At 42.8% G+C, this 15,964-nt stretch overlaps 1 protein-coding gene across 1 annotated transcript in view; it reads right to left on the reverse strand.

The window, feature by feature from the left end:
- Rhpn2 (rhophilin Rho GTPase binding protein 2) overlaps positions 1–15,964 on the reverse strand; it is a 62,915-nt gene that overhangs the window by 35,756 nt on the left and 11,195 nt on the right. Inside the window, 1 exon segment of the mRNA XM_047530086.1 lies at positions 14,342–14,457. Coding sequence (XP_047386042.1) covers positions 14,342–14,457 — 116 coding nt within the window.

Here is a 15,964-nt window from a genome sequence, read left to right on the forward strand (position 1 = left end):
AAATGTTGCCAGGATATTAAATGAAGAGATACTCCTTGTTTAAGGATCAAAGACTCATTATGGCCAAGATGTCAAGTCCTGCTGGACCCAATGCAGTCCCCATCAAATACCCCTAAGCTTTTTAGCAGAAATCATCAAGTGGGGTACTAAAATGTATATGGAGACACAAAGAACCAGAATAGCCACAATTTCTTTTTCTTTTCTTTTTATTATTATTTTGATTCATTGTACACAAAAGGGGTACAACTTTTCATTTCTCTGGTTGGACATGAAGTAGAGTCACACTGTTTGTGTAATCATACACGTACATAGGGTAATGATGTTTGCTTCATTCTATTATCTTTCCTTCCCCTGGCCCCCTCCCCATCCCTCTTTTTCCTCTACACAGTCCATCCTTCCTCCCATGTCTTACCTGCCTCCACTCCCATTATGTACCATCATCCACTTATCAGAGAAATCATTTGGCCTTTGGTTTTTTGGGGATTGGCTTATTTCACTTAGCATGATATTCTCCAACTCCATCCATTTACCTCAAATGCCATAATTTTATTCTTCTTTATGGCTGAATAATATTCTAACACAATAATTTTGAAAAAGAACAAAGTTGGAAGACTTGTATTGTTTGATTTTAAAACTTGTTACAAAACCACAGTAATCAAGACAGGGTTGTACTGGCATGAGGAGAGGCAATGGACCAGAAATAAATCCTTATACTTACGGCCGACTGATTTTGACAAACAAGCCAGGACAGTTCAAAATGGGGGAAAGTTAGTCTTTTCAACAACTGGTGTTAGATATTCATAGTTATGTCAGGATCCCCAAGACCATCCCCAGTGTTTTGGTCAGTTTTTCTCATCACTGTGATCGAAAGACCTGATGAGAACAGTTAGAGAAGGAAAGTTTATTTTGGCTCATTTTCAGAGGTCTCAGTCTTCAAATGGCTGACTCCATAGCTCAAGGCCCAAAATGAGACAGAAATCAAGGTGGCAGGCTGTGGTTGGAGGAAGCAGCTCAGGATGTGGCACCGGGAAACAGAGAGCTCCACTTACCAGGGACAAATATAAAGCCCATAGGCATGCCCCAAGTGACTGCCTCCTCTAGCCCACACCCTACCTGCCTACAGTTTCCACCCAGTTCATCTGAATCAGTGGATAATTCATCGATTAGTTACAACTCTCATAATTTAACAATTTCACCTCTGAATATTCTTGCATTGCCTCACACATGAGCTTTTTGGGGGATACCACATATCCAAACCATAACACCCAGTTCAGTAATCAATTTGCCACTAGACTAGCAGGACAAAGCAAAGGAAGGACCACATGGGGAGAAGTCTGAAGAAAGACTGGCACAGGCCCTTAGGATTTCTCTCTAAGTGGAGTCACGCAGGTCAGCAACAACACATATGAAATGCCATCTATCAGGAAAGCTCATTTGATGATGCAGTGTCCAGAACTTTCACTGGGGGCGATCAAGCAGGTACCTCCACCTAGCAAACTCCAAAATTCCTGATTTCTAGAAGAGAAAGAGGTGGTTCCACATGACAAATCATTTGTGTAGTTTAGATATGGTAAGTCATTTGTATCAGCTTTGGAGGTGGAACCCTCCTACCAATCTAAGTTTCAGACATGAACCAAGAGCCAACCTTGCCAACAGGCCTGCTATGTGAATCCTTTTCTGCAAATAGGCAAAAAATGAGCCATAACACAAGAACTTCACCTCTAAATCTTGAGAAGAAATATTAGGAGAAAATCTTCATGACCTTAGGTTGGAAAAATATAGCACAAAATAAATAAAGCACAATCCATAAGAAAAAGTGATGAATTGGTCATTGTCAAGTTTAAAAACCTCTGCATTTAGGAGACACCATAAGAAAATGAAAGGGTTTGGGAATGTAGCTCACTGGTAGAGCGTGTGCTTAGTTACTTACTTAGCATGCCTGAGCAACCTGGGTTTAACCCCAACACACACACACACACACACACACACAGGAGGAGAAGGAGAAAATAAAGTCAAAGACAAGAGAAAATATTTGCAAATTATATATCAAAAAATATGTATGCAGAGTACATAAGAGTTACACTAACTAAATAATTCAAAAACACAATTTGATTCTTTTTAAAACAGATAAAACACTGGATGGACACTTTTACCAAAGCACAATGAAACAAGGCCTCTATCATTAGTCAGCAGAGGAAATGCAAATTAAAAACCATAATGAGACACATACACACCACTAGATTGGCTTATTGATAAAAAAAGTACAGGTAATAACAGTAATCATTGAAGATCGCAAGAAACTGAAGCCCTCATAGACGACTGAAGGTAAAAGATAAAACCACTGGGCTTAGAAAACAGTTTGACAGTTACACAGAAACCTTACAAACATATACCTAGCATTGAGTTCACACTCCACGGAAATTCAACAATGGAGAGCAATAAAAATATGCATGTCATCCACAAGATAGGAACATAAAATATTCACAGTAGCTAAAAAAGCAGCACAATCTAAAATGTCCCACTAACTGGTAAATGGTTAGTAATCTTGGGGCGGGGGTTGGTGGGCTCAATGGTAGAATACTTGCCTAGTAAGTACTTGCCTAGCACTAGGTTTGATCCTCAGCACCACATAAAAATAAATAAATAAAATAAAGGTATTGTGTTCATCTACAATTAAGAAAAACATTTTAAAGAAATGTTGTGTATATCTACAACTAAAAAATATTTTTAAAAAAGGATGTAAAGGAGGCCAGGCATGGTGACACATGCCTGTAATCCCAGCACTCAGGAGGCTGAGGTAGGAGGCTCATGAGTTCAAACTGAGCCTCAGCAACTCAGTCAGGCCCTTAGCAACTTAGGAGACTCTGGAACAACAACAACAACAAAAAAAGGATGTAAAGGAACTGAGGTTGTGGCTCAGTGGTAATGTGCTCACCTAGCAAGTGTGAGGCACTGGGTCTGATCCTCAGCACCACATAAAAATAAATAAATAAAATAAAGGCATTGTGTCCATCTACAAAAAAATATTTTTAATAATATTTTTAGTTGTTGATGGACCTTTATTTTATTCATTTCTTTATATGCAGAACTGAGAATCGAACCCAGTGCTTCACATATGCAAAGCAAGTGCTCTACCACTGAGCCACAAGCTCAGCCCCTACAAAAAATGTTTTTTAGAAAAAAAAGGATGTAAAATATCTCAATATGTTTTTAAAAATGTGGTATACTCACATGGTGTATTCATGGAATGGAACAGCATTCAGCAATATACAGCAACAAACTTTACCGGAGTTTTATTTTTTTTATTAGTGCATTTTAATTATACAGAATAATGTGTTTTGTTGTGGCATATTAGTACATAGACATAACATTGATAATAGCCACCCCGCATTACCTTCCCTGACCTTCCTTTTTCTTTAATAGTCTCCCTTCTACTTTTATCTTCCCCCCTGGATTCCACATATGAGAGAAAGCATGCAATACTTGGCTTTCTGGGACTGGCTGATTTTGTTCAACCAATGACTTCCAGTTCTATTCCAGTTCATTTCCAGTTCTGCAAATGGCATTATTTCATTCCATCGTGTACATATTTTCTTTATCCTTTCATTCACTGGCAGATACCTAGGCTAATTCCATAACGTAGCTATTGAGAACTGTACTGCAGTAAACATGAGCGTTCAGGTGTTTCTATGGTATGCTGACTTTTTTACACAAGTTTTCAAGCACAGATAATTACGCTGACTCAAAGACCTTACAGATACTCCCTTGTTTTACAGATTAGGAATCGCTTCAAAAATAACTATAAAATGATAACCAGGTATTGAGGCAGAGCTATGCTGTGCTCACATCCATGAACCATCTCATTGATGGGTGCTAAAATTGTTCTCATTTCGCAGATGAAGAAACCTGAAGTTCATTAGCCGAGAGCGCCAGCCAGCCAGAGAGACCGGATGTTAACACTGCTCCCTCCTCGGCTGATGAAAACAGCCCTGTCACCTGCTTGCTTTGCTCCCACCTGTCCACCTTTACTCCAGAGAGCAAAGTGCTAGCCCTCTTCCTCCAGTCTCCCCCTCCACAGGGGCTCTCCTTCACCTTGCCACCTGTATGACAGTGCTCATCCTCTGGCTGTCCAGGAAACTTTCACACCTGTTCCTTTGGGCTTCCCTAGCCAGGCAATGAACTGATGGCTTGGTAAGTGCCACTAGTTTGGAGATTTGGGAAGTGGGGGGCAGGGTTCATGATGACCAGTATGAAATGCATTTTAGATACAAATGTGCATCCCTGAAAAATGAGCCTTACCAAAGTCACAGATGTGATGCACTCCTCATCCAACACATCCTCTTCTACTCTAACAACTCCCTGTATAAAAAACTGAGGCTGGGCTGGGGATGTAGCTAAATGGTACAATGTTGCCTAGCAAGCACCGAATCCTGGATTCAATCCCCAGGGCAGACTCCTCCACCCCAACATAAAAGGTGTTCAGGATTCTCCAATTCTCTGATTCTCCAACACCAACTAGGTTTCCAACAATTCAATTCAATCCCAATTCCAACTCACAGAGTTAGCAGGCCCTGTAAATTACAGGTTCAGTCTCACAAGAGTACAGGTACAGGCTGCAAGTCCCAGGAGAGGGCAATACCTGGATCTCTCACTGACCAGCTATCAACTGGGGGAACTTAAAACCCCCTTCTCAGGTTTGATAACTCACTGGATTGATTCACAGAACTCAGGAAAACACTTTACCTACCTTTCCGGCTCATTATAGAGTATGCGATTCTGGAATGGCCAAAGGCAAGAGATGCACAGAAGGAGATACGGAAGGGAGGCAAGTAAAGGATGCCCTGCCCTCTCCGGGTGTGCCTCCTCCAGGACCTGTTCGCCACCCTGGGAGCAACCTGCACCCCATCATTTAGGGACTTTTATGGAGGATTAATTACACAGACATGATTCATTAGCCATTGGTCACTGGTAATTGACCTCAATCTCCAGGTCCTCTACCATCTCTGGAGGTGGGAGGAAATAGGAAGCTAAAAATTCCAGCCATCTCATCATGGTCTGGTCTTTCTGGGGATCGTCCCCATGCTGAGACACCCCCACCAGGAGTCATCTCATTAGCACACAAAAGATATTCTTATTACTTGGGAATGGAAGATCCCCAGGGTTTTAGGAGGTCTGTGCCAAGTACACAGAAGTCAATGTTTTAGGAGCTCTGTACCAGGAACACAGGGAACAAAGACCAAATATTTATTTTTTATTATACCACAGCAATTCACTGGATTGATTTCATTACACACCATGGGTCACAACCCACAGCTTGTAAAACCTGTGCTACAGAAGGGTTATTGAGAAAATGACTGATTTACTAGTCAATATTATCCCTAAGGATTCAAGGAAGAAAAATTTCTCAGCTCTCAGTATTGAGAAGGGGTTCACTTTTTAACATCATGTTGTTTTTAGGCTCATGAGTATACAGTGTGTTCCAGACCACAGTCCCTTCTTCACACTGCCTGCCAGGACACTCAATAGACACACTGTGGATCACATCTGATAAAATATCTAGGACTCAGTAGCATGTGCTAGCCTTACCTCCAGGTAAATCTAAATCTCTCTTGTATCCTTCTTCCTTCTGCCCTCACATTCTGATTCACTCCTGCTTTAATCTGACATGCTGTACAAATGAGCAAGTGTGCTTAGTATCCATTTTGGATAAAGAATGATAACTCCTAGAGAACGAGTCTTCTGTTTCTTGATAATTCTCCTAGAAGCCTGCACAGTCCTTTCTCCCTCATGGAGGCTCAACAAATTGTAGTTCCTGGAAGAAAAAATGTCAGAATGAAGACTGCTCCCTAACGTCAGCTGACTAGGTTCTTGGCAGCAGACTGGGTCCAAGATAAACCATAGCAACAGAAACACTAAGACCCCCACCAAACGCCAAGACAACGTTCACGTCCTGCCAACTCTCGATTTCTCCACCTTTCATACTAATTTTCTATGTCTCCTCCCTTCTGAACATGACAACAATTTGCCACCTAAGATTTGGAACCCCTCACTGAGCAGCTCCTTGGATGTGGATCATTTTGTGTGGGTCACTCTGAATAATGCTGGCAGCCAGGTGGGGTCCTAGGCGTGGCTTCTCTGATGCTGATCTTTGGGTATGTAGATGATTCAGAAATCAACTCTAGGGTTTAAGGTGTGTTTCTAGCACAGGTAATGATTTTTCACAAAATTCGTTGGTAAAAGAAAGTTTCTTGAATAAGGTGTACCAATTTAAGAGAGTATATACACCCAGACATCTCTGGGCCCAAGCTGGGGCAATGGTCAAACATAAAACCAAGTTGGTCCAAATCAGGGATTAAGACCAGAGCCTGGGTCTCCATTGATGTGCTGCTTTGTACCTGGCTGCCTTCGAATGAAAATCAATGGCTTCCCTGGGTCTTTTCGGAGGAATGTGCTGCCTCTTTCAGCTTCTGTTTGAGTGTCCACTCCTCTGGGCTACTCTGTGGTATAGTAATTGACATTCTAGCCAAAAGAGAACTCAAGACTGACCAGAATAAGGCAGAGGTGTGCTTTCAGCCTTTACCCAGAAGCACCCCACATTATTCTCCATGGCCTCCTCTGGCACCAAAGGGAGTTTTTATGAACAGCACGCCATGTACTGTAAGAACAAAGAATGGGAAGGTGTCCCACTTACTCTGGGAGTGCTCAAGACATCAAGTGTGACAGAGGGAGGAAGGCCACATTCAACTAATTCCTGTGGACTACTGACCACCACCACACACTTTCCACCATTGGAGCTTTCTGAGACCTTTTCTTTCAGACAAAGCCCTCTGTATGACAATGGTGTCTGTGCCCCAAGTCAAAATTTTCTGTAATGTTCCCGTGTTTTATCTTAGACACACATGTGAATTTTGCTTTCTAACTCACATGTCCCTATTTCTTTCCATGAGATCTATTTCTCCCAAGTCTTTTAGTAAAATTGTTCCTCTGGAACAGGTACCATAACTGACCCAGTAACTTGCACCTGCTTCAGAGACTTTATGGAATCTTAGCTTAGTTGACTCTAGGGAGCAGACTTTACTCTGCCATTTGTTCTTCCAGGAACTGGTCCTGAAGCCTTCTCTGCCAGGGACTCAGGAGGTAGGCCTGAGGACTAGCCTATGTCCTTGTGTGGCCACCTGACTTGGACAGAAGGTTAGGTGGGCTGGCAGGATAATCTGCTCCCAGTCCATCTCTCAGTACGGGAAGGCAGGCCTTGGAGTTCATGCCAGCACCAAAGGTCAACGAGGGCTCCCACATCGCACTGCAAGAACACACGCCAGCCCCTCAGAAGTGACCGTGTGAGCAGTCACTAACCTCCAGTCACTCTCGTTGAACCACCCCGGGTTACTCCTGGCCTAAAATTCCATGACCCTCTGGCCAAGAGATACACAACTAGACCGGAGACCTGTGCAACTTGTTCACTTGGCCCTCGGGTTGTTGTTTGTCCCTCCCCTTAACTGGTTGCCAATGTTTAAAAATTTAACAATCAAAAGACTGACAGATTGATTGCAGTACTGGGAATTAAACCCAGGAGTCTTCTACCTCTGAGCTACATCCCCAGCCCTTTGTAAATTTTATTTTGAGACAGGGTCTTGCTAGTTTACCAGGTTAGCCTCAAACTTGCAATCCTTCTGTTTTGGCCTCCCAAATAACTGAAAGTACAGGAGTACACCACTGTTTCCTAGCAACAATCAAAAGACTTTTAAGCTGGGTGTGGTAGTACACACCTGTAAGCCCAGAAACTCAAGAGGCTGGGACAGGAGGACTGCAAATTCAAAGCTAGCCTCAGCAACTTATCGAGGGCCCTAAACAACTTACTGAGACCCTGTCTCAAAATAAAAAATAAAAAAGGGATGGGGATGTAGCTCAGTGATAAAGCATCCTGGGCTAAAGCCCTAGTACCAATAATTTAACAAAAAGAGAGAGTTGGGCAGGTGACATATTCTGTAATCTCAGCAACTTGGGAGGCTGAGGCAGAAGGATCACAAGTTATGGGGCGAGCCTCAGCAACCGTAGCAAGACCCTGTCTCAGAATAAAAAATAAAAAGGGCTAAGAATGCAACTCAATGGTAAAGTGCCCCTGGGTTCAATCCCCAGTAGCCCTCCCCCCTAATTTTTTTTTTTTTTTAAAAGAGAGCTCCAGCTTGTGGAAGTAGGGACAGAAGATCTGGCATGCAGGCCTCACCCTCCATGCATCTTCCCCCTCCAGAGAGGGCATAAGCTGTGTACTTCAACATAGTCCCCGCTGCTCCCTATCTTCTCCCAACACTGATCCCAGCCCCATTCACTCATTTCCATGTGCACCTGAGCCCCGCAAGTGTCAGTGAGGTGCTCTTGAGCTAGTACAACTACCAGTACAAGAGGACAACCTGAAGCCCAAGGAGGATAAAACGACCTGCTCTCGATCAAAGAACGAGTTAGTTAAAACTGAACCATGTGGGCAACTTGCTTTAAATGTCATAAAGACCATCTCAGTTTCAGAGAAATGTCATCACATTAACCCCATCTTTCCTCAAGGAAAGAAAAGGACTTGGGGAAAAGAGAGAGAATATTGTCCTTGCTCAACTTGAAAGGTACCTTTAAAATATTGGCTATTCTCCTAATCAAATTCCAGGAAGCTCAAGGATTACTTGCTGATATGGATCAGAGAAGACCTTGAAGGACCCTAAAACCTTGGCAGCTCACAGCACCTACCCAGCCACCATGTCCCCTCACCTGGTAATGCACTGGAACCCTTACTTCCAATCCTGCATTTCTGGGGGCATTTTCCGAAACATCCCCTTGTACCTGTTCCGACTGCTCTACCTTCACATGGGGACTGCAGCTGAACACCTGACGATCAGAAGAAAGGAGAGCAAGGCCCAAGGCATGACAGAAACAACCCTTGCTCAACACGTAATTGTAACAGATCACCCAGGGACACCCACGGAGCCACATCTAGGCTTGGCAAAATGCCTTATTTATTTTCAGAAAACCGTTGCTGTCGGTTGAATCAGATTAATAAATACCTTTAGGGTTTCCTCTGACAACATTCTCCAGAGTGGGCACTTTGAACCTTCAGGTCAGTGTGAGAATCATTAACAAACCCCACCCCACCCCCACCCATGCCACCTCAACAACTTGACAGTGAGCCTGCGCCAGACTTGGCCTCAGAGCTATTTGCTGGTGTCATTAAGAAAACCAGACAGACAGAATTGCTCTAGCTCCAGCCTGAGAAACTCCAAGTCTCCTGGTCAAAGCAGCCTCTCTGACTGCCCTAGGTCTCTGAGCTGTGCCACCCTGGGCCAATCCCTATCACATTTCCATTTCATCATGTCCTAGAAAACATCGCTTTTTTTCCTGATGTGGTATGATTTATTTATTTGTGTATTAAAAGTCTCCCCTTGCAGCTGGGCTATAGCTCAGTGGTAGAACACTTGTCTTGCATGTGTGAAGCCTTGGGTTCGATCTCCAGCACCATCCCCCCCTCCCCAAAAAGTCTCCTCTCCACAAAAGAGGACCTCACATGCATCATGGGCACCCTATGTACCTCCAGCCCTTCTTGGCACTGAAGTGCTCTGTGAGGGCTGGGTTTGTGGCTCAGTGGTAGAGTACTTACTTGCCTAGCACATATGAGGCCCTGGGCTCAATCCTCAGCACCACATAAAAAATAAATAAATAATATAAAGGTATTGTGTCCCTCTACACACAAACCAAAAAAGGTGTTCCATAAATTCATGAACAGGAAAATCTAACAGAGACTACTCCTAGAGAGGCCTCAGGGCTACTCCCAGTCCATAGAGCTGGCCTATTAAAGTGTCAGACAGAAGTACACACCTGTGATCCCAGCAACTTGGGAGGCTGAGGCAGGAGGATCACAGGTTTGAGGTCAGTCTCAGCCATTTAGCAAGACCTTGTCTCAAAATAAAAATAAAAGGGCTGGGAATACAGCTCAGGGGTAAAGATCCTCAGGGTCCGATCCCTAGTATGCAAGAAAAAATAAGTGTCAGCCAGAGCCTGAGGTCACAAAACACACCAGACTTCCCAGAACAGGGAGCAGGTGCCTAAATCAGGGAGCCTCTCCTGCGCTGCGCTCCTGAGGTCCACTGTGCTGTGGGAAGCTGAAGATGAGTCTCAGGTCCAGATTTGTCTTCCGAGAGAGGCACTGTCGATTTTTTTTTGCGGGGGGGACTGTAAATTGAACCCAAGAGCACTATACCACTGAATTACATCCCCAGTTCTTTTTATTTTCTATTTTGAGACAGGGTCTAAGTTGCCCAGGGCCTCACCAAGTTTCTGAGGCTGGCCTCGAACTTGCAGTCCTCCTGTCTCAGCCTGCCAAGTCACTGGATTTCAGATGTTTACCACTATGCCCAGTTAGGGAACTCTCAGACATTTTAAAAGCTAAAATATAGTCACTGCCCTCTCTGAGAGGACCTACTTCTTTTCCTTGAGGGTGCTTCTCCACCCCCTGCTTTTTCCCTTCTAATAAATTTTGGTATAATTTGACTTTAAAAAAAAAAAAAAAAAGCTAAAATGTTACAATACTTGCCCTCTAGTAACAACCTCCCTTGTACCTAGTTATAAAAGGAACCAGAGAGGAGGTTCCCCAGACCTTTCCCACCCAGGACCTCCTGTCCTCTGCTGTTCTGGGAGTAATAAAACCAACACAGACACAGCACTGTTATTCCTGAACAAGTGGCACATTCCAGGGAGTTGCTTATATTATTCTTTTGGACCTCTGCAGTATTTCACAATAAAAATGAGTAACAAAAACAGCACGATACTGGCATTGGAAACAGACGTGAAGACCAATGGAACAGAAGACACAGTGACAAACCCACAGAGATACAGTCATCTGATACGCAACAAAGATGTCAAAAACATATGTTGGAGAAAAGATAGTTTTTTAACAATGGTGCTAGAAAACTGTATATCCATATGTAGAAGAATGAGACTAGATCACTCTCTCAACCTGCACAGAAGTTAACTAAAGTGTATCACAGACCTAGGAATTAGGTCAGAAACTCTGCAAATGCTAAAGAAAAATCTAGGGTCAACACTCCCACATATTGACACAGGCACTGACTTCCTTAACAAGACCCCTAAAGCATAAGAAATAAAATCGAGAAACAAAAAGTGGGATGTCAGAAAATTAAAAAGCTTCTGCACAGCAAAGGAAACAAGAATGTAAAGAGAAAGCCTACAAAACAGGAAAAATCTTTGCTACCTGCTCCTCAGATAGAGGATTAATATCCTGAATATATAAAGAACTCAAAAAACTCAACACACACACACAAAACCCAATTAACAAATGAGTAAAAAGAACTCAACAGATACTTCTCAAAAGAAGAAATATAAATGGTCGATAATAGGCAAAAAACTGTTTCAACATCTCTAGTAATAAGGAAAATTGCAATTCAAACCACACTGAGATTTCATCTCACTCCAGTCAGAATGGTGATTATCAAGAATACCAATAAAAATAAACGTTAGTGAGGATATAGGGGGAAAAGTACACTTACAGATTGTTGGTAGACTGCAAATTAGTACAACAGGCCTGGAAAGTAGTATGGAGACTCATCAAAACCCAGAAATGGAACCACCACATGACCTAGCTATCCCATTCCTTGGTGTATTTCCAAAATATCTAATATCAGCATACTATAAGGATGCAACTACAACAATGTTTATAGCAGCCCAATGCACAATAGCCAAGCTATGGGACCAGCCTAGGTGCCCATCAATAGATGATTGGATAAAGAAAATGTGGTATATATAAACAATGGAGTTTTACTCAGTCATAAAGAAATTATTGAGCTGGGGTTGTGGCTCAGTGGTAGAGCACTTGCCTAGCATGTGTGAGACACTGGGTTCAATCCTCAGTACCACATTAAAAATAAATAAAGTTATTGTGTCCATCTACAACTAAAAATAAACTTAAAAAAGAAAAAAAGAATGAGGGCTGGGTTGTAACTCAGTGAGAGAGTGCTTGCCTAGCATGTGTGAAGCACTGGGTTCGATATTCAGCACCACAATAAATAAGTAAAGGTCCATCAACAATAATAAAAATTTTAAAAAAAGAATGAATTATGGCATTGCTGGTAATTGGAGGAAACTGGAGAGCCTCATGCTAAGTGAAATTAGCCAGCCCAGAAGGTCACAGGTCGAATGCTTTCTCTCATATGTGGAAGCTGAACAAAATAAGGAAAAATATGGGGGGTGGGGGTCCATGAAAATAGAAGGTAGATCAGTGGAGTAGAGGAAAGGGATTGAGGGGGAGGGGACAGAAAGGAAGGAACAATGGAATGAATCTGACCAAACTTTCTTATGTACATATATGAATATACCACAGTGAATAACACCTTTATATATATCCATAATGCATTAATTTTTTAAAAAGCTACCAATAAATGGAAGTAAGATCAACAAAGTAGAGAAAAGGGAACAGGGAGAGGGAGGAGAAGAGGGAAAGGGGAAGGACTGGGGACTGAACTGGAGCAAATTATATTCCATGCTTGGATAATTATGATAATTATGTCAAAATGAACTCCAATATTTGTATAAATAAATTGAACTAATTAAAAAAGATAAAAATATGAGTAAAGTAATTCATACAGTTAGTAAAAGCACAAACACTAAAGGGAATAATGTATGAAAAAGAGTCATCTTTGCCCCCTTTCCCTGGGTCTTGCTCCAAGAGCCGATTCTACTAACAGTGTCTTTCTTCATCCTTCTGTGCATATACACAAGCACTGGTCCTTCTACAGAGGCTTGATAGGAGCATCACAAGTCAAGGCCAGACTTAGCAATGAGTGACACCCTATATCAAAATTAAGTTTAAAAGGGCTGGGGATATAGCGCAGTAATAGAGCACTTTGTCTGGCATGTGTGAGGCCCTAGGTTCAACCACTAGAACCACAGGGGAGGGAGGGAAGCACATGACCACCCACACACAAAGCATGCTGTCCATACCTTTCTTTCCCCTACCTACTATACTATCTCTAAGATCTTTCCATGTAATTCAGAAATGAATTTACCCCAAGATGAAGGTTGAAACTCTCCTCCTGTTTTACTGAGTGCTCAGGGGATCAGCCAATGTGACGTTGCTGATCATGCCATTCACTCATTCAGAGGCAGACTACAGAGGCAGAGAGCCCTTCGGTCTTGTACCTCTTTACAAATACTCAGTTGGCATCTTTATTTTTCTCAACAACCTCCCAAGAAACCTCTGGGATCCTCACAGTCCCCAACAGTGTAGGTGATTCCTTGGGAACACCCACCACCCATAACCTTGCAAACATTTTGGTACCCACCCCCACCCCTGAAATCCCTGAAAATTTTAGAAAGCTCCAAGGGAACTGCAATTTTGAGCAGGCAAATTAAGCCCCCTTCCCTGCCAGGTTTTGGGGTTCTGGGTCCCTGCAAGTATTCCTTATCTCTTCCTGACACACCAAGAGGCACCCACCTGTCAAACTTACCTGGAAAGCAGGTAGAATACCCACCTTGACCATTGGCAAGGGGGTAACAGAGCCTCCTCTATAAGTCTGAAGGAAGAAGAAACTCTGCAGTCTTAGTAAACAAAAGAAAGCTGGCACAGTGTCTTGTGTTTTATTAAAGGGTATGGGGAGAATTTATAGTTGCCTAGACATGCATAAGACTTCACTGTGTTCTGAGCTTGAGAAGGAACCTTTTTCCACCTGGCATACCACTGAGTGTCCCAAAAGCACCGGGTTACACTGCATCCATCTCATGCACTTATTCTTTTGTTGTTTCGTTTTCAGACAGGGCCTCACTATATTGCCCAGGCTGACCTTGAACTCCCTGTGCTCAAGCCATCCCCCTGCCTCAGTCTTCTGATCGCTGGGACCCAGGCATGTGCCACCATGCCTGGTTTATGGTCCCTCTCATTAGAAAGGGGACACTGTCAATCAAAATGCCAAGATCCATCTTCCTGCCCTACTCTCCCTTGTACATTCAACACACATTTACCAAGCAGTGATCTTCACCAGGCAGCAGAGAAAACAGTCAGGACCCACAGAAAGCAAGGAAAATAAAAAACAAGGCAAGAGCTGGACTTCAGAATAGGATGGCTGACACTCCACTGTCCATAGTACCCCTTCCCAAGCACAGTCAGGGTGGGCAAAATATTTGTCTTTAACAAAATCAAGCTTGAAGCAAGAAAGAACATGCTCCAGGTACCAGACAGAGGTGGGAATCCAAGGTAGACACAAGAGCCCAGTCCTAGGAGCATAGGACAGAGACGGATAGGCCTCAGGAGGCCTGGGCTCCCAGCAGAGGCAGTGAGGCCAGAGACACCTACTTCAGAAGGTTTTCCGCTCCCGTCCGCATCCGTACAGCCTTCAGGATCTGCTGATTCAAAGCAGCCCTTTGATTCTGCAGTTTGCTCCGACCAGTTTGTGCAAGGGGATTACAACCCTAAGGGAAAAATAATAAGAGATGCCCAATCAGTCACTCCAAAAATGACGACAATATTTAACAGAACAGAAAAATGTTCACCAAAAAATAACCTCTAAAAGTAACATCAAAGAGAAAAACAGAGAGTTGGGTGTAGTGGCACATACCTACCATCCCAGTGGTTTGGGAGGCTGAGGCAGGAGGATCCCAAGTTCAAAGTCAACCTCAGCAACTTTGTGAGGTCCTAAGAAACTTAGCAAGACCCTGTCTCTAAATAAAATATATAAAGGGCTGGGGATATGGCTCAGTGGTTAAGCACCCCTGGGTTCAATCCCCAATACCAAAAAAAAGAGGTGGGGGAGAGGGAAAAAGAGAGAAAAAATAAAATAAAATAAGTAAAAAAATAATTTAAAAATGCATAAAGCAGGGGCTGGAGTTGTGGCTCAGTGGTAGAGCACTTGCCTAGCATGTGTGAGGCACTGGGTTCGATTCTCAGCACCACATATAAATAAAAGAATAAAATAAAGATCTATCAACATCTAAAAAAATATTTTAAAAAAATGCATAAAGCATTGAAAAGTATAAATAAAATTTAAAAGTCACTCATAATAACACAACTCTAAAACAGCCATTGTGAATTGGTCTCTTTCCAACCTATTTTACATGCATGTTATTATTTTTCTTTTAAAGATATTTTCTTTGGTGCATTATAGTCACACATAATAGGTTCATTTTGACATGTCCATAAATACATATACCATAGTTTACTACATTCCAGTCCCAAGCATGTTCCTCTTTTCTACATCCATGGCTGTGTTGGGAGTTCTCAAGACCACTCTCAAGCTGGGAGATTCACCACAAAGACTCACAGGAGCTGGGCACAGTGGTACATGCCTGTAATCCCAGCAGCTGGGAGGCTGAGGCAGGAGAATCACAAGTTCAAAGCCAGCCTCAGCAACTTAGGGAGGGCTCTAAGCAACTTAGCAAGACCCTGTCTCTAAACAAAATATAAAAAGGGCTGGGGATGTGGCTCAGTGGTTGAGTGCCTCTGGGTTCAATCCCTAGTACCAAAAAAAAAAAAAAAAAAAAAAAAAAAAAAATCATAGGACTGGGCATATTGTACTCATGATCAAGACTTATCACAGCAGCTTAGTAAGGTTGCACAGACAGTTCAGAGAAGTCATGCAGGTTTCCTTTATGTTTTCTCCCACCTATGATGGATCACAGCACATTCTTTCCTAGAACCAAAAATGCAACAGCTCCACCCAACTTAGTCCATTAGAGAAACTGCACAGGATGTTTTATTGGGTGCTGATCACGAAGGCCTCCTCTGCCTAACATGTACTAAAATTCCAGATTCCTAGAAGAAAAGCAGGTAGTCATCATCAACCACACTTTGTACCACCAGTCTAGACACAGTGAAACCTTATCAGTTAGGGAATTAACTCGAACACTCTAAGGACAGGTTTCCAGATGTCAGCAAGGGTCAACCTTACAAAATAGGCCTTCCCATGGTACATCCACTTTG

The sequence above is a fragment of the Sciurus carolinensis genome, chromosome 16 (assembly GCF_902686445.1).
Source record: "Sciurus carolinensis chromosome 16, mSciCar1.2, whole genome shotgun sequence".
Taxonomy (NCBI): domain Eukaryota; kingdom Metazoa; phylum Chordata; class Mammalia; order Rodentia; family Sciuridae; genus Sciurus; species Sciurus carolinensis.